At 65.1% G+C, this 19,214-nt stretch overlaps 1 protein-coding gene across 1 annotated transcript in view; it reads right to left on the bottom strand.

The window, feature by feature from the left end:
* Positions 1-19,214, bottom strand: part of Prex1 (phosphatidylinositol-3,4,5-trisphosphate dependent Rac exchange factor 1) — a 139,051-nt gene that overhangs the window by 54,631 nt on the left and 65,206 nt on the right. The window contains exon 5 of the mRNA XM_077109198.1: positions 15,027-15,128. Within this exon, the coding sequence (XP_076965313.1) occupies positions 15,027-15,128 (102 nt within the window). The remainder of the gene's footprint in view (positions 1-15,026; positions 15,129-19,214) is intronic.

Genomic DNA, 19,214 nt, shown 5'->3' with positions numbered 1-19,214 from the left:
TTGCACACCAGCAACAAGGGACGCTGGTGATGACGGTGGCGAAGGCTTCACCCGGGGCTTGAGGCAGGTCCTGCTGTGACCTCCCTGAGCAGCCGCAGAGCGCAGGCCCAGCGAGAGGACAGGGCCTCCGAGGATAAAGACGGGGGGTGTGGACTGGGACATCGGCAGGGGCGAACAGATGCCGAAAGCACTGTACGCATACAGCAAGTGCTCAACACATGCAGCTCTCAGCACCCCTGGTGTCTGTGAGGAGACCTGCACCACGAGCCCCTGTTGCCCCACAGGGCTGCCGCTGAGCGTCCTGCAGAACACCCACTGCAAAGCCCCGGCCACTTGCCACCCCTGGGCCGCCCAGAAATGAGCCCTGCTTCCCTGAGGACCGGCCCCTTCCCCAGGCCCAGACGCCTGTGCCCAGGACCCAGGGGTCCACTGAGCTCCTGCCCAGGCCCAGGGCTGTGTCCACGGGAGGGGAGGCAGAGGCGCCCACAGGGGAGCACACAAATTCCTGCCGCCAGGCCGACCCTCACGTCGACCCCGCCAGGTTGGGTCAGCGGCCCAAGGTCACACAGCAGATCATGAGCCCAACCAGCCTGGCCCCAGAGTCGGCATTTTGAGTCCCTGCTCTTTATGACCTTTAAATCAACGCCTGCCTCACGGCACGGAGGGCGACTGGCCCCTGTTCACACGAGTGATGAGTCATCTATGTGGTTGGTGGGGGGGGCTGCAGGACACGGGGAGGGGGAGGGACGTGCAGAGAGGGACATGCCAGGGCACAGGGCCTCTGAGGACAGGCCTGGCAGTGGAGCTGGACTCTGCGGGAAAGCGCTCGGAAGGGGAGGACTTGAGGGGAGGCCACGAGGCCGCAGCGCAGGGCAGAGGGGGTGGACGATGAAGTCAGATGAGCCTTGGAGGCCAGGGCCCCAGTTCCATCCAGGAGCACGGGGAGGTGACAGGGCTACGGGGCTGTGAAAGAGGCCACACCATCCGTCTGTCCCCTTCAGGACCCTCTGGTGGCTGAGAGGACACAGGTGCAGAGTGCACAGAGGGCAGGCGATGGTCGGCGGCCACGGCAGCTGTCCAGCAGGAGACAGAAGTGGCCTGGGAGGGAGCCCCTCTGCCCAAGGCCCTGTGGAGCCCACAGCCCATTGCAGGTACGCCCACGATCAGGCACACCAGAAGGCCAGGGCCTGGTGGTCATCACTGGTCACCTGTCCATGTCCCCAAAGCCACCCCGTCACACGTCTGCAGATGAGCAGCTCTGAGCGTCTGGACCTGAGGCCCAAGAGGCTGGCCAGCTCCGGGTGAGTGGGGGTGGGCTGCAGGACGGTGGCAGCCACGGCCACCACGCCCATCCCAGACCCCAGAAGGGGACGCTGCAGTGACCCTCTGCCGACGGCCCCCTCCAGGGGCCCACGCTGGCTGTTAGTAAAAATGAGAAAAACGCCACTTCCCCTTTCTGTCTGGCTGCCCCCGCCTCTATTCCTGCCTCCAGTCAGCACTGGGCTGGGGGAGAAACCAAGCAAGACGTGGCCAGGCCCGAGGCTGCCCAGAGCTGTGGGGGACGCTGGCGGTGTGGCCTCCACTCGCAGGGGAACACATCTGTGCCTTGGCTTTGCACGTGCCACTTCCTCCCCCACACTCCTCCCTTTTCAAGCTCATAAGAGACACACGGTGCCGTAGATGGACAGGCCTGGAGAACTGGGATCCAGAACAAGACCTTACAAGACCTTACGTGTGAAGTCGGTTAGAGAGAACCATCTTCCAACAAAGAGTGCCAGGACCACCACACACCCAGGGCCGGCCGGCACCTGCCCCACCACACCCAACAGCCTACTCAAACGCAGCCCAAGCCTCAGCACAGGAGCTGGAAGTTGAGTCTGTTAGGAAAACAAGAGTAGATCTGTGTGACCTCAGGTTAGGCAAAGTGTCTCAGACAGGACGTCAAACACAACTAAAAAAGTGTCACCCTAGACTTCATCAAAATTAAAGACTTGAGTGCTTCCAAGGGTATTGTCAAGAAAGCGGGAAGACAACCTCTGGGGGCAAGAGAACGATGCACATTACAAACCTGAGAGGGACTGGTGTCTAGCATGTGTAAAGAGCATCTGCAACTGAACAAAAAAAACATAAATAATGCTACTTAAAAACAGGCAACAAGTTTGAACAAGCTTTTCTCCACAGAAGACACAAACGGACACCAAGCAGATGAAAAGGAGTCCAGGGGCACTCATCCCTGGAGAAATGCAAAACGAAGCCACATGAGATCCCCTTCACACCCACTAGAACAGACACAACCAGGAGAGGAACAGTGACAGGGCAGGAACCGGGGCCTCCGACCCTACAGGGGGACCAAAAGGGCAGCGGCTTCCGAGTTCTTTTATTGATTATTTACGTGATTTGGGGGACAGCGGCTCACTGGGCTGCCCAGGCTGGTCTCAAACTCGTGGACTTATGTCTCCCACCTCTGCCCCCTGAGTGGCTAGAACGCGGGCATGTGTCACCACGCCCAGCTGCAGATGGGGAAGGACAGTTCCAAAGGGACACCTGGATCCATCTCCACCTGAAGCCATCAACCCGTGTGTTTTCCAGCTGGGGAAGGCCGTGCGTTTTTACACGGCCATTTAGAAGCATGTCTGCGGGTTTCGTGTGCACACCTACACGTTCAGCCTGCGGAGCTCGTTTTTCCATCTCTTGGACTGAGGCAGCCCTGACTGCTGCGCATCTCAGATCCGAACCCCCCCAGTGTCCAGGTGGGCGGATACGAAACACAGGAATCTCAAGGCTCGTGGGAACTGGAACTGTACCAACAAAGGTCTAACAGGCAGAAGCAGGGAGGTGAGGAAGCTCCTGCCAGTTCAAAACCGAGGGAGCTGGAAGTCAAGTTCAGAGACGGGCGGGCCCACGTCCCAGCTGCAGCGCTGCATGCACTCGGGGGGTGGCCAAGGAGGGCCACGGGGAGGGGACCCAGAAGGGCTCGCTGAGCGCTGCCCTGTGGAGCACCTGGCCCGTGACCCCGAGGTCCCAGCTGCTGTGGGCTCAGGGACTCCGTCGTCACACCAAGGGGAGCTTTGTCACAGAAAGCGGCGTCTTCCAGAGCAGTGAGCTCCCTGTGGCTAGAGGGGTCCCCTGGCCTGGACCTCAAGGCCAGGGTCGAGGCTGGGCTCTGGGGGGGACGGTGGCTCCAGCTGGGACCTCACACAGGGACCTGCCTGGTGAAGCCGTCTGCACATCTGTGAAATGGGACAACTGTCCCCTCCAAAGTCCTCTCCAGGGGAAGGAGGGACGTGAACAACAGGGACACAACAGTGGCCAGCACCGCCATGGTTTCCATAGTAACGGGCGCTCACACTTGGTATCACCCCTGTGCAGCATAACTGATGTCACCATGGTCATCAGACTGCAAGCATCTATTGAGCACCTTCTGCATACCCACCACGGTTCACAGTTAACTTCATCAAGTTGCTTCCTCTTGGAACCCCAGTGGGGAGGGCCACCGTGTCCCCGCCTACGTGTGGGGAGTCTGAGGCACACGCAGTCAAGGCTCCTGGCCAGGCCAGAGGCAGACGGCAGGATGTGGACGCTGACACATCCACGGTCCCTCCAGAACCCCGACGGCAGGGAGGGGACACGCACCATCGGGCTGAGGACAGGAAGGCCCGGCAGGCCCAGGGGGCTCGGAAGACCCAGGCAGCAGGGCACGGGCTGCAGGGGTCTGCAGGGGAGCCGGGTGACCTTCCAGCACCCGCCACCACCCGGGCGGCTCCTGGCACCCAGCGAGGGCTTCCGGAGGAGAGGATGTGGGCTCCCGCCCGGCGACCCCACGGGCACGCTCCCCACTGGGCACAGCAGCCCCACATGCCCCACGCGTGGCCCCCACCACGTCAAGGCCACAGGGCCATAGGGACAGGGCCTCCAACTCCAGGCCAAACTGTCCTGGGGGACGGGCAGCCAAGCCGGCCCTGGGAGCTCGGCCACCTGCTGAGCCAGGCCCAGGGGCAGGGGAACCACAGGGCCCAGAGGAAGCTGACCAGCGGGGGGCTGGGGGGCGGTGTCCCTGCTGCTCCTGCCCAGGCCTCCTGCAGGCGGGGTCCTGGTGAGGCCGAAGGCGGCTCTTGTCCCCGGGACTCAGGAGGCCACCTGAAAAAGCCGTCCAAGGAAACAGCCCAGGGAGGCCGAAAGCTGGCCTGGCGGCCTCGTGAGCCGCAGGAGCAGCTGGCTGGCCACAGGCTGCCCGGGTCTTCGCTCCCTGCCACCCTGTATGTTTCATTCTGTTTTTTTATTTTTTCCTCCATTCGCCCCCAGTGCTGAACCAGGGTGACTCGTCACTGAACTACGCCCCCTTTGCTTTGAGACAGGGCTTCACTCGGCTGCTGAGGCTGGCCTCAAACTTGGGATCCTCCTGCCTCAGCCTCCGAGTCGCGGGGACCACAGGCCTGTGCCACCAGGCCCAGCATTTCCCTCCTTTTTGAATCAGCAAGTTGACATTTGGTTTTCAAAGTCTGTTTTTTTCAAGGTCATAAAACAATTAAGTTCTCAGCCACTGGCTGCAGAAGCACAGGACAGACCCGAGAAAACGAAGCTGAGTTTGTCCCTGGAAGATGTGACAATGGCCGCTATTCCCTGTCACTTGAGGCTGGTGGGGGCTCAAAAGGGGACTCGGATGGGAAAGACACACTGTCCCCTCCACAGAGAGGGGTGTCACCCGGTGTCTGGACCATTTGGAGTAACACCTGGGGACGCCAAGGCCATCTCTGGGAGGGCCGGCTGCCTCTGGTCCCTAACCCCTCGGCCCCTGCCCAGGGTCTACCCTCCAAGCTCAGGAAGGCTGACACCCTCCAGGACTCCAGTCTGGGTCCCCTCCTGCCATCCCCAGGACAGCAGGGCACAGATGCCGAGGCGCTGGTGTCCCCTCCACACGCCACTTAAGATAAAGGAAAAACGGAAAAGACCAGGAGCAAGAGCCGTCGGGGCCAGGAAGACCCAGAACCGCAGCGGCCGGCCCCAAAGCTGACCGGCTCCTGGGCAGGGGACATGCACGTTTTTCTGATGTGACTCCTGTGACCCGGGCCGCAGGTCCAAGACGCTGCAGCCTTGGGGGCTGGTGGCCAGTGGCACAGAGGAGAAGCCACCTGTGGGTCCTAAGGACGCCTCCTCCCACCGGGAGAGCAGGAGGCAGGAGAGGCCCGGGCTGGAGCAGGCCCCTGCTGGGCAGTGTCACGTGCCACGGGCAGCAGCTCTAGGTGCCCCAGCTCTCCGCAGAGCTCAGGCCCTGGTAGCCCTGGGCGGCCTCTACCTGCCCCTCCGCTGGTGGTGCCAAGGGGATGCTGCCCTCGGTCGGCCACGGCCCTCGCCCTCCACACCCGGTCGCTGCCGGCAGGGGCAGGTGTGGCCCTGGCCTGAAGCCCCATGACCCAGCTGCAGCGCTCAGCTCTGCTCCAGCTGCCCAGAGAGCCCTGCGACAGCTCCGCCACGGTCATGGTCTGCTCCCGTCCCCGCCGGTGGAGCCAGGTCTCAGGAGGAATCGGGGACACTGCACGAGGGACGGTGGCTGGGGTGACTGAGATCCGGTTCAGTGGGAGAAACGGGAACGAGCCGCTCAGCCAGGACCAGACTGGGCCAAAGGAGGGGGGCAAAGGAAGAGGCCCTCACAGACTCAAGGGGTGGGGACAAGCCCCCGCACCGCACGCCAGCCGGGGGTCACTGTCGGAGCCCTGCAAGGTCCGGACTCAGGTGCTCGCGGACGAGGCCCCGAAACCTACGAGGCAGAGAGCGCAGTGGTCAGAGCGCAGACGGTCGCGGCGGGAAAACCCGAGTCCAGAGAAGCCCGGGCAGGACGACCCTGGCACGGGGACAGTGGCCGCGGCCCGTCACTCTCAAGTACCTTTCGGGTGAGTCACTTGCTCTCCATGGCCGCCCACAGCTCAGGCGCTGCAGACAGAGGAGGAAACCGAGGCACCGGACATCACCTCGTCGCAGAGGCAGCCCAGTGGGAGCTGGGACTGATAAACGTGGAGCCGCCAGCACCTGCCCAGCCTGACCACCCACCTGCCCAGAAACACCCAAGTGCTTCCAGCAGCCGCCTCGCGAGTCTCATCTAATGTTCTCAGCAAGCCTGCAAGGAACTGCCATCGGATTTACAGACGGGAAACGGAAGCACAGAGAGCTTCACAATTTGCCCTTGGTTACAGCTCAGCAGACGCAGAGAGAATTTCTGAACTTAGACTCTGAACCACAGACAGAAAAGAAGGAGGGGGATGCAGGCAGGACCCCGCAGGCTCCTTGGAGGATGGCTCCTGTGCCCTTGGCTTGGACAGGGAGAGGTGAGCAGGGCCTGGCCCCAGAGGTCTCTCTACAGCTGGCTCTCACACCGGAAGGAGCTGAGCAGAGGCAGCCCAGAGGCCGGGTGGAGGACGGGCCCTGGTCGGGAGGACCGGGCCCAGGGCACAAGGCCGCAGAAGAGACCTCCATTTCCTGCCCCCTCGGCTGGACACAACGACACGGGCCTGCAGGAGGCGGTGGGCCTCCCAGCGTCGGGGTCAGAGGGAAAGTCCAGAGAGGACCTCAGGCCACACAACGGCACGCACTCCACAAAGCCGTTCAGACACCCGGTGGGACAGGCAGGGCACAGGACGTGACCTCCTCAGGTGCCCCAGCCTGTCCCCAGCACCCCACCCTCAGTCCCCCAGGCAGGTCCAGGCAGGTCCCGAGGATTCCCACCCCCTGGGGACAAAGGCCCAGAGTGACCCCAGGCCCCATGACAGAGCCACTCCCTCCCTGTCCCCCCAGGAAGGTCCCTGCCCTATACCCCAGGCGCATCCTGCCCAGGGCGGCACTCGGCTGGCCCTTCCGCCCAGAGGACGCTTCCCGGCCACTCGGAGCCCTGGCCTGCAGGGCGCAGCCCAAGCACAGCGGCCACACTGCATGCCCCAGGTCACCCTGGCCCCGCCCTCTGCTGTCCATCCCACAGCAGGCTCGGGCTGTCCTTTACTGCACTTCCAGGACCCAGGACAGCGCCTGGCACAGAACAGCTGCTCCACAGAAGGCAGGAGCCACTAAAGGACGTCCCAGGACCTAGCGCTGAGAACCTGCGCTCAGACAGGGGACACCCGCGAGGTCTCAGGGCACCACCATCCCACAAGACCATGGCATCCACGGGGGCTGTCACGACTGGACGTCGCCATTGGCCCGGAGGCTGGCTGCTGAGAGGCCCGGGTGCCGCAGCTCTCCCAGGAGCGGCCAGGGGGACAGAGGTCAGCAAGCACATCCCCCTCGCGGCTCAGCCCGGCTGGCCCCCTCCGCCTGTCCCTCCCCTGCACAAGGTCCCTTGTGTCCCCCGCAGTCCTGCAGAGCACTGGGACGTGTGCACACCGAGAACTGAGGCCGTCCCTTCCCACTGTACCCCAAGGGTGCCGACTGGGTCTAGGCCACATCCTGCGGCCAGGGGGACGGAGGACAGCCAACGTCAGCTCAGCCCCAGGCACAGGAGAGGCGGACACACCAGGGACTGGGCAGGGACCAGCCTCCCAGCACAAGCCCAGCACAAGCTGCTCCACCCGGGTTTGCCCTGCTGACTGCTGACAGGCTCCCCCCCGCCCCATCACACACATGGAAGCAGCCGGCAACCCTGGGTGGCATTTCCGGTTGGAATGGACCCTGGCATTTTGCCAGAAGGAGTGGCTGGGAGCCATTAAGATGACGATGATGAAGTTAAGCTGTCTATAGTTGCTGTGACTGGATGATGCTGGATTGAAAGGCTGTGTGCTCAGTTGTATATAGACCCCTGCTGTCGGCTACTTTGGATTCCTGGGGAGTTCCTGTTGGTTGGTGAAGTTCCGGGGCAGGGAGTTCCAGTTGGTGTGTGGTGTTCCTGGGGTGGCCGCGTGGGTGGCATTCCGGGGAGTTCGGAAATAAAGTTTGTTCCTGTTTGAGTGGCTCGTGATTTGGGCCCAGCCAGACTGTGGCACCAGGCACCACTCTAGGCACTGGGGAGGGGGCTGCCCGACCTCCCTCAGGAACCGACACCCCAGGAGGGACAAGAACACCCACCCAGGCACCAAGGGTCCCAGGGCAGAAGCCAAGTGGAGCAACCGAAGTGCCGAGCACTCGTCTGCAGCTCAGTGGACAAGGAAGGCGTCCCTGAAGTGGGGACATCTGTGCAGCAGAGGCCTGAGAAAGGAAGCTGGGAAACAGCAAGTGCAAAGGGCCTGGGGCAGACATGTGCTGCTTGCTCAGAGAAGTTGCAGGAAGCAGGTGTGGGTGAGCAGAGCAAGGGAGGGCAGGGCGAACGCTGCCAAGAGGAGCCAGGATGATGGGGCCACCTGTCTGCCAGGCCCCGACGCTCAGGCACTGCTGGTGGGACAGTGAGGAAACTCAGTTTTAGCAGGAGAGGCCGTCAGTCCCCCAAGGGGAGAAGCTGACAGGCAGGAGGAACGGCCGGGCACGGGCAGAGGTGCGGGCTGCAGTCAGCAGTACTGAGGCCGAGGCACCCACATGGCGCGTGCAGACGTCCCCGCTCCCTGCAGCCAAGACGCACAAGGACCACAACCTCCATCATCCGCTGAATGGACCAAGAACCTGGCGGCCATCAGCCGTGGGTGGAAAGGGCGTGTGCCCATGTCACGGCACGGCGGGCCTTGACAATGCCTTGACAATGCCGACAGGTTCAGGCAGCCGGCCGCGGGGGACGGAGGGCGGTGCCACCCAGAAGCACCCAGAGCAGCTCCCCTCACAGCGGGAGGAGGTCACTGTCCACCGAGAAGGGGAAGGGGAGCGGCCGCCCACAGGCCTGGGGTTTTCTGGGTGATGGGAATGTTCTAAGCTCCTTCTGGGGACGGTGACACAACCCTGAGTGGGAAAGCAAGGCCACCCAGGAGAGAGTCTGGGGAGGGCAAGAGGAGCAGGAGCCGGCACCGGGGCTGGGGGGGGGGGCAGGAGGGGGGGCAGCGGGGCAGAGGCAGCAGCGCCCCCTCACAGGCCGAGCCCGTGGCCACCCACTCGCTCCCGCTACACCAGGCCCAGCACTGGAGGCCGCGAGCAGGGCGCCCTGTCCTGTCTGTGACGGTGACTCCGGGGCTGTGCCTGCCACCCGGGCACAGCAGGAGCCCAGCAAGAGCAGTGCCTTTGGGGAACGAGGGGCTTGGTGCCGGCCGGTGCCCAGGGCCATCTGTGCGCCAGAGGTGTCACCAGGCCTGAGTCACTTCCTGGAAACCTGATGGGAACCCTCGGGGCCTGGGAATGCCCGCGCCTCCCGGACTGGCTGAGGGGCCTCCGTAGAAGGTTCCGGCTGTTCTTGGGCTTCGCTCAGGCACTGCAGGGCTGCTCCCGAGGAGGCCGCCTCGCTCCTCTCCCTCCCCACCGGCTCCTCGGCCCTGCGTCCACACCACCCAGGCGCCAGGGCCCACAGGACAGCTGCAGTGTGGTGCCTGGGAGGGGACAGGCGGTCAGCTCAGCTGCTCAGGCTCATGGGACATGTGACAGGGAGGAGAGGCGGTCTGCTGACGCACACCTCCCGCTGCGGGTGCCAGGGACCAGGACACTGCGAAGTTCTGAGAGGCGGGGGACATGGCGTGTCCCCACAGGGGACTGCCCTGCTACCCTGCTGGCTCGTCCCCCAGCACACCTGTCCCCACCCCTAAATAGCTGGAGGCGAAGGGCCAGCAGGAACCAAACAGTGAACACCCCTCGGTGGCCCTGGGTGGCAGCTGTGGCCACAGGTCACCTGTTCCAGGTTTTGATCCCAGGAAAGCAGCAGACGAGCCACAGAGCCATGAGACACAGGGCCACCTGTCCCCCAGGCCCCGATAGGGAACTGAGCTCTGCACCCCGACACCCAGGACCCTGGCCACTGATGGCCCCAACAGGCCTGCGCCTGGGGTGGGCGGGGTCTGAAGGAGCCCGTCCATGGCCTCCCGGGCTCCCGCCATGAGGCCGCGACAGCAGCTCGCTCCCACCCGCCTCATCCCCAAAACGGGGCTCGCCGCAGGCTCCACCTTGCGGGCTGCACCCACCTGGACCCATCGCGACAACCTGGAAGCCCTGTTGATGGAACCCTGGGTGACCACGGGACGCTGAGGCACAGGCCACGGCGTGGCCTCTCCAGGTCAAGGGTCACGGCAGGGCTGGAACCCACACCCAGACGCCTCTGCCTGCCAAGCCCGGCTCCCGCCCGGGGCCAGCCCACTGTCTCTGTGAGGACCAGGTGTCGACCTCAGACTCCGCTGGCCACAGCTGGCTTCTGTTCTTTGTCCTGTTCATGAGCCTTTAAAAACGTGACGCCACGCTTGGCTCACGGCCGAGCAACGCAGGCCCAGCGGCTGGCTCTGGGGGCCGTGGGCCGCCCATCACGCCCCGCCGCATGGCCGCCTCAAGTTGGAAGAGACACCAAGTGGGTCTGGGGAAGCAGCTCTGCGGGCCATCCTGGTCCCCGCGCCACCAACACCCAGGTGCCACCGGAGCTTCTGAGCCGCGGCAGGTCACTGCCTGCCAGGGCATGGAGCAGCGGCCAGAACTATGGCCGTCTCGTTCCCCCAGGGATGGTGAGCAGCCAAGGACCGGGCCAGAGGCGGCACTGGAGAGCCACACAGCACAGGCCTGGTCCCCAGCAGAGCTGAGGGCCACGGGGCCTTGGCCAGCTCCGAGGCCCGAGCCTGAATGACCTTCTCCAGCAGGGACAAGTTCAAGGTCTCGCTGGCTCCCTCCCCCCTCGCCTTCCAGCACACGGAGCCAGGGTCCCACGGGCACCAGGGTCCCAGAGGGATGCACCAGGGTCCCAGAGGGATGCACCAGGGTCCCAGAGGGATGCACCAGGATCCCAGAGGGGGTACCAGGATCCCAGAGGGGGCACCAGGGTCCCAGAGGGGGCACCAGGATCCCAGAGGGGGCACCAGGATCCCAGAGGGGGCACCAGGATCCCAGGGGGATGCACCAGGATCCCAGGGGGATGCACCAGGATCCCAGGGGGATGCACCAGGATCCCAGAGGGGGTACCAGGGTCCCAGAGGGGGCACCAGGATCCCAGAGGGGGTACCAGGATCCCAGGGGGATGCACCAGGATCCCAGAGGGGGCACCAGGGTCCCAGAGGGGGCACCAGGATCCCAGAGGGATGCACCAGGATCCCAGAGGGGGCACCAGGATCCCAGAGGGGGCACCAGGATCCCAGAGGGGGCACCAGGATCCCAGAGGGGGCACCAGGGTCCCAGAGGGGGCACCAGGATCCCAGAGGGGGCACCAGGATCCCAGGGGGATGCACCAGGATCCCAGGGGGATGCACCAGGATCCCAGGGGGATGCACCAGGATCCCAGAGGGGGTACCAGGGTCCCAGAGGGGGCACCAGGATCCCAGAGGGGGTACCAGGATCCCAGGGGGATGCACCAGGATCCCAGAGGGGGCACCAGGGTCCCAGAGGGGGCACCAGGATCCCAGAGGGATGCACCAGGATCCCAGAGGGGGCACCAGGATCCCAGAGGGGGCACCAGGATCCCAGAGGGGGCACCAGGATCCCAGAGGGGGCACCAGGGTCCCAGAGGGGGCACCAGGATCCCAGAGGGGGCACCAGGGTCCCAGAGGGGGCACCAGGATCCCAGAGGGGGCACCAGGATCCCAGAGGGGGCACCAGGGTCCCAGAGGGGGCACCAGGATCCCAGGGGGATGCACCAGGATCCCAGGGGGATGCACCAGGATCCCAGAGGGGGCACCAGGATCCCAGAGGGGGCACCAGGATCCCAGAGGGATGCACCAGGATCCCAGAGGGGGTACCAGGATCCCAGGGGGATGCACCAGGATCCCAGAGGGGGCACCAGGATCCCAGAGGGGGCACCAGGATCCCAGAGGGATGCACCAGGATCCCAGAGGGGGCACCAGGATCCCAGAGGGGGCACCAGGATCCCAGGGGGATGCACCAGGATCCCAGGGGGATGCACCAGGATCCCAGAGGGGGCACCAGGATCCCAGAGGGGGCACCAGGATCCCAGAGGGATGCACCAGGATCCCAGAGGGGGCACCAGGATCCCAGAGGGGGCACCAGGATCCCAGAGGGGGCACCAGGATCCCAGAGAGGGCACCAGGGTCCCAGAGGGGGCACCAGGATCCCAGAGGGGGCACCAGGATCCCAGGGGGATGCACCAGGATCCCAGAGGGATGCACCAGGATCCCAGAGGGGGCACCAGGATCCCAGAGGGGGCACCAGGATCCCAGAGGGGGCACCAGGATCCCAGAGGGATGCACCAGGATCCCAGAGGGGGCACCAGGATCCCAGGGGGATGCACCAGGATCCCAGAGGGGGCACCAGGATCCCAGAGGGGGCACCAGGATCCCAGAGGGATGCACCAGGATCCCAGAGGGGGCACCAGGATCCCAGAGGGGGCACCAGGATCCCAGAGGGGGCACCAGGATCCCAGAGAGGGCACCAGGGTCCCAGAGGGGGCACCAGGATCCCAGAGGGGGCACCAGGATCCCAGGGGGATGCACCAGGATCCCAGAGGGGGCACCAGGATCCCAGAGGGGGCACCAGGATCCCAGAGGGGGCACCAGGATCCCAGAGAGGGCACCAGGATCCCAGAGGGGGTACCAGGATCCCAGGGGGATGCACCAGGATCCCAGAGGGGGTACCAGGATCCCAGAGGGGGTACCAGGATCCCAGAGGGGGCACCAGGATCCCAGAGGGGGCACCAGGATCCCAGAGGGGGCACCAGGATCCCAGAGGGGGCACCAGGATCCCAGAGGGGGTACCAGGATCCCAGAGGGGGCACCAGGATCCCAGAGGGGGTACCAGGATCCCAGAGGGGGTACCAGGATCCCAGAGGGGGCACCAGGATCCCAGAGGGGGCACCAGGATCCCAGAGAGGGCACCAGGATCCCAGAGGGGGCACCAGGATCCCAGAGAGGGCACCAGGATCCCAGAGGGGGCACCAGGATCCCAGGGGGATGCACCAGGATCCCACAGGCACCAGGATCCCAGAGGGGGCACCAGGATCCCAGAGGGGGCACCAGGATCCCAGAGGGGGCACCAGGATCCCACAGGCACCAGGGTCTCAGAGGGGGCACCAGGGTCCCAGAGGGGGCACCAGGATCCCAGGGGGATGCACCAGGATCCCAGAGGGGGCACCAGGGTCCCAGAGGGGGCACCAGGATCCCAGGGGGATGCACCAGGATCCCAGAGGGGGCACCAGGATCCCAGAGGGGGCACCAGGATCCCACAGGCACCAGGGTCTCAGAGGGGGCACCAGGGTCCCAGAGGGGGCACCAGGATCCCAGGGGGATGCACCAGGATCCCAGAGGGGGTACCAGGATCCCAGAGGGGGCACCAGGATCCCACAGGCACCAGGGTCTCAGAGGGGGCACCAGGGTCCCAGAGGGGGCACCAGGATCCCAGGGGGATGCACCAGGATCCCAGAGGGGGCACCAGGGTCCCAGAGGGGGCACCAGGATCCCAGAGGGGGCACCAGGATCCCAGAGGGGGTACCAGGATCCCAGAGGGGGCACCAGGATCCCAGAGGGGGCACCAGGATCCCAGAGGGGGTACCAGGATCCCAGAGGGGGCACCAGGATCCCAGGGGGATGCACCAGGATCCCAGAGGGGGCACCAGGATCCCAGAGGGGGCACCAGGATCCCACAGGCACCAGGGTCTCAGAGGGGGCACCAGGGTCCCAGAGGGGGCACCAGGATCCCAGGGGGATGCACCAGGATCCCAGAGGGGGCACCAGGATCCCAGAGGGGCACCAGGATCCCAGGGGGATGCACCAGGATCCCAGAGGGGGTACCAGGATCCCAGAGGGGGCACCAGGATCCCACAGGCACCAGGGTCTCAGAGGGGGCACCAGGGTCCCAGAGGGGGCACCAGGATCCCAGGGGGATGCACCAGGATCCCAGAGGGGGCACCAGGGTCCCAGAGGGGGCACCAGGATCCCAGGGGGATGCACCAGGATCCCAGAGGGGGTACCAGGATCCCAGAGGGGGCACCAGGATCCCACAGGCACCAGGGTCTCAGAGGGGGCACCAGGGTCCCAGAGGGGGCACCAGGATCCCAGGGGGATGCACCAGGATCCCAGAGGGGGCACCAGGATCCCACAGGCACCAGGGTCTCAGAGGGGGCACCAGGGTCCCAGAGGGGGCACCAGGATCCCAGGGGGATGCACCAGGATCCCAGAGGGGGCACCAGGATCCCAGAGGGGGCACCAGGATCCCACAGGCACCAGGGTCCCAGAGGGGGCACCAGGATCCCAGGGGGATGCACCAGGATCCCAGAGGGGGCACCAGGATCCCACAGGCACCAGGGTCCCAGAGGGGGCACCAGGATCCCAGAGGGGGCACCAGGATCCCACAGGCACCAGGGTCTCAGAGGGGGCACCAGGGTCCCAGAGGGGGCACCAGGATCCCAGAGGCACCAGGGTCCCAGAGGGGGCACCAGGATCCCAGAGGCACCAGGATCCCAGAGGGATGCACCAGGATCCCAGAGGGGGCACCAGGATCCCAGAGGGGGTACCAGGATCCCAGAGGGGGCACCAGGATCCCAGAGGGGGCACCAGGATCCCAGAGGGGGCACCAGGATCCCAGAGGGGGCACCAGGGTCCCACAGGCACCAGGGTCTCAGAGGGGGCACCAGGGTCCCAGAGGGGGCACCAGCCCAGAACCTGCCAAGCAGGGAGCCCAGGAAGCGACGTCAGACACAGGCCCTCGGCGGGACAGGGCCAGGACCATGGCAGCTGTGCAGGGCTGAGACAGCAGACGGTGGACCGCTGTCCCTCAGCTCCCATCTTCCCCAGGGACTCCGACACCCAGAACCAAGCCTCTGATCTCCCAGGCAAGCAAAGGCCTGACCCTGGCCTGCAGGACCCAGGCTGGACCAGTTGCTGGGCAGGGCAGGACTCGCAGGCCGTGGACGGTGGTCGGCTGCCAACCCAGCCCCTGTGCCTCCTCATTCCCTGCTTCCCAGGAGCAGAGCTTGGTGAAGGGCCCTTGTGCCCAGTCCTGGCTGGGCGCCACCCCTCCTCCCTCTGGGAAGCGGTGGCTGGAAGGGCGCGGCTCACCTTGAGCAGCAGCGGGTACTTGCAGATCCGCTGGATGGGAGACAGCAGGTAGCCCTCCAGGGGGATGTCCGTGGTCTTCCGGCCTCCCAGCAGCATACAGCTCTGCAAAGGAACAGAGACTCTCGTTAACTCACCAAGGGCAGCACAGGGCCCGGGTGCCCTCACGTCCCCAAGGAAACGCAAAGCCGCGCGGAGGAAGCAATCTCATGACCCAGGAGAGGTGAGGCCACACCGGGGTGGTGGACCATGGGCCCCGTCCTGCTGCCCCTGGCTGGAAGTCTCGTAGAACACATCCACTGCCACTACCTCTGGCCGCTTCCAAACATGGAGGCAGAGGCCAGAGGCTGCAGAAGAGACCAAACTGTCGGGAAACCTGAAACATCGCTACTGGCCCTCTGCAGAGAAGCCGGCTGAGTCCTGGTGAAGGGAGACTTCACCACACTTGTACCAGGGGTCAGGGGACAGGGGACAGGGGCCCAGACTGTCCAAACGGCCTCGTTCTGAAGAGCAAGAACTGAGAGGCGCCCTGGCTGGCCCCCAGCTGGAGGGTAGGTACACTTGCCTCTCTGTGGACGTTGGGCCGCCAGGGGTCACACGGCCCAGACGCGCATCCCACAGGGCCACGTGGGGAGCCCAGACGCGCACCCCACACAGCCACGTGGTGACCCCAGAAGCGCACCCCACAGGGCCACGTGGGGAGCCCCAGAAGCACACCCTGGGCAGCAGAGGAAGAGCAGAGGCTGCGTGTGCTCCAGCCCCTCCCCACAGCCTGGGACGTGGGCACTGCTGGCCAGGGCGGGGCCTCCCAGGAGCCCAGCAGGCCCAGGGCTTCAGCCCTGCCCACTGACCACCCTGCACACTGAGTCTTGCTCTTCCCGTGTCGCAGCTCGGAGCTCTGGAGTTTGGGAGGTTCAGCCTGTCAACCCAGGTCACCCCATCAGTCACCCCAGGACCAGCGAGCCACAGAGTGGCACGGAGCAGGCAGCCGACGAGGGCCCTGGGCTTGGAACCTCGATGCTGCTTCCCAGCCCCCACCTGGGCTCCGGGGCCAGGACCCCCTCCTCCTGGGTCCCCCATTCCACACGGCCATCATCACCCTCTAGGGACTGTCCTCTCCCGAGGGGGAGGGGGCTCCAACCTAAGGCCATTTTTTGGGTGGTGGGAGCCTGAACTATTAATGTCTACAGTGGACGGTCTCGGGTCCCCAAGGCTCACACCACGCACAGTGGACACACATGGACAGGCTGCCAGCACTCCTCCCTGAGCGGCTCAGCCCTCCTCTTCCGCACCTCCCCACAGACTGGCAGAGGACAGATCCTGGGATGGGGTCCCCCATCGTCCTTCGCCTGTCCGTTCATGAGTGCTGAGCCTGGGCACCGTCCCAAGCGCAGGGAACTGCCCAGCAAACAAATGCCCGCGTACGGTCAAGGGAAAATAAGGCCAGAGAACGGCTGCCGTGTGCCCACCACATGGCGGCCACCGTGCCTGGCTTCACGCACAGGGAGCCTAGGGACCAGCGGCACCGGGGAAGCCGTGGCACAGACACGGGGCCCAGGCACCCGCGCTGCCCCATCTCCCTGCAGCACCCGCGTGTCTCCTCCTTGGAGGGACGGCTCTGCCACCGAGGTCCCTGGTGGCTGAGCCGCTCTGCTCCCGCCACCGTGTCTGCTCCGGCACAGACGGGGACCCGGGCCACGGCAGGGAGGTGCCAGGCCCACGCTGCCCACACTCAGGCCTTTGTCCTCTGAGCCAGCGCTGGCCACCAGCTGCCCTGGTGCCGTCAGTTCCAGGCAGGGGGCAGGGAGCCCGGGCAGGGGCTCTTTCCAACAGACCAGGGCTGGCTGCAGAAGGCCGGTCTCCGTCCAGGACCAAGGCGTCCTCACAGGACCATCCGGCCACAGCTGCACGGCCCCCTTCGTTTAAAAGGGAGAGGAGCCTCGCACACACAGTGCCACCCCCTCTCCCGGCCTGCGGAGGGCTCTCCAGAATGACCTGGCTCCCCTGAGGTCCCAGAGAGGTCCAGGTGAGGGGGCCACTTCGAGGCCACCCCGGCCCCTCCCTCCCCTCCACCCGACCCGGCCTTGAATGCCATGCACACCGCCCACTCGGGCTGGCTTCGACTCCACCCTCTGGCTCTGGCCGCCTGCCCGACGCCCTGCCTGGACGGCCACAGGACGGCCACAGGACGGCCACAGCCCTTTTCTTTTTCTTTTTTTGGCACTGGACCCAGGGGCGCTCTGCTGGCCTCAAACTCTCCCTCCTGCCTCCGCCTAAGTCGCTGGGTCAGAGGCGTGGCCACCTCACCTGGCCTGTCCCGGCACCTCGACCTGACCCACCCACGGTGGACTGTGCACCCCCCTCGGCAGGGCCCACCCCGCAGCCCACCTGGCCGCCTCCTCCAGGCCCCAGAGCCAGCACGCGCCTTCACGCTGTGGGGACCCGCTGCTGTCCCCACAGCCCTGTTGTCAGCCACGGCCTCTGGCTCCAGCAGCCCTCCGTGGTCTTGAGTGGTGATCCCCAAAATGCCGTGTCCCCCCAGAACCTCAGGATGGGGTCATCTGGAAAACAGGGTCTTGGAGATGTGATCACTATCACAGGGGCTGAGGGGACCCTGGATCCGTGACTCTGTCCTTACAGGGAGGAGGGGGACAGATGAAAGGCCCTGAGAAGGCCCCGTGCTGTCCCGCGGCCGCAGCTCACGGGCGGGAGCTGACGAAGCAGCCAGAGCCCAAGCCGATCGGGAGAGTCCGCAGGGAAAAACCGGCCTTGGCTGAGAGGGACAGCCAGGGTCACCCGGGGCCCAGAGGGCAGACCGACAGCAGCCTGAGGGGCCTCTGCTGAAGGAATGTCCGACCGTGGGCTCCGTGGTGCCCGGGGGCAGACAGGTGTAGCGTCCACCCCTGCAAGGACACTCACTGTGCTTGAAGCAGCTCAGAAAAAAGGTTTCTCGGGGCTGGGGCTCAGCGACAGGGCACTTGTCTAACGCTTGAGGCCCTGGGTTCGACTCTCCACTGAGCATATAAATAAATGAATAAAATAAAGGGCCATCAGCATCTACACACACACACACACACACACAGAAAACGAAGTTTTCAAAACTCTCAGGCTCTCCAAGGACCAAGTGGCCTGCCGTTGCTGGTTTTCCCTCTCTCTGTCTCCTCCGGCTCTTTGCTCCACTGCCCCGGCCTTGCTGCTGTTCCTCGAGCACACGCTCACCTCAGGGCCTTTGCACCTGCAGCTGGTCTACCTGGAACGCCAGCTCCAGGTCACCCTGCCCCCTCACTTAACCCACATCTCTGCTTAAACATGAGCTGAGACAGTTTCTCCAAAGACCAACCTGAGACAGCAGCACATCCCAACACCCCGCCCACCCCAGCCTGCTTCACGCCCTCCAGAGAACTTTGTACCCCGTGACCTATCACCTGCACCCCCGGTAGGTGTCCTTGCCTGGCCCTGTTCACTGTGGCAGTCACAGGACTTAGAATGACCCCAGGCAGATCATAGGTGCCAGTAAGAAAGAAGCTGATGAACGAACAAACTGTCACCAGTTAATGGACAAGAAAACTAATGCAGAGGACACTGACGTCCCTGCCTGCCACTCAGTGGGTGCCCGCACATCCCGAGCAGAGAGCCAGATTCTGTTGTCCCCGAGGCTTTGACACCCGATGACAGGCGCACGACAGCTCTTCTGCAGGTGGCCAAGAGCTGGAGACGGGCGAGGACGAGACAGATGGCACAGCACTGGCACCACGCGTCCTCCCCTGCCCGGCCCAGCTGCCGTTGGAAAGAGCATCTGGCCCACCAGGAAGGGGACAGCAGGGACCGAGAGAGAGCAGGGACCAAGGGACAGCAGGGACCGAGGGGGGCTCCTTCCTCAGCCTGGCCTCCTGGCACCTTCCTGCCTCGCAGGCCCTGAGTGGCCAGGGGAATGCTCGGGGGCGGGAGGCTGAGCCGGGAGCTCCCGGGCTGGGCAGTGGGGCGAGGGCAAGGCGGTGCTGCCCGAAGTGGACAGGTGGGGCAGAAAGGTGGCCCCTGCGTCCTGTGCTGCAGGGAGGGACCAGCTCTGCAGTCGGCACCGAGTGTTTTATGAACCCAAGTGCAGACACGGGCTGTGGCGGGCACAGGGCAGGAGGGGGACACGTCAGCTCGTGCAGGCCACGTGCCTGGGACAGAAGGAAACAGCCACCA

This window comes from Callospermophilus lateralis, chromosome 3 (genome assembly GCF_048772815.1).
Source record: "Callospermophilus lateralis isolate mCalLat2 chromosome 3, mCalLat2.hap1, whole genome shotgun sequence".
Taxonomy (NCBI): Eukaryota; Metazoa; Chordata; class Mammalia; order Rodentia; family Sciuridae; genus Callospermophilus; species Callospermophilus lateralis.
Note: the sequence above shows the minus strand (reverse complement) of the source record. Positions and strands in the feature narration are given on the sequence as shown.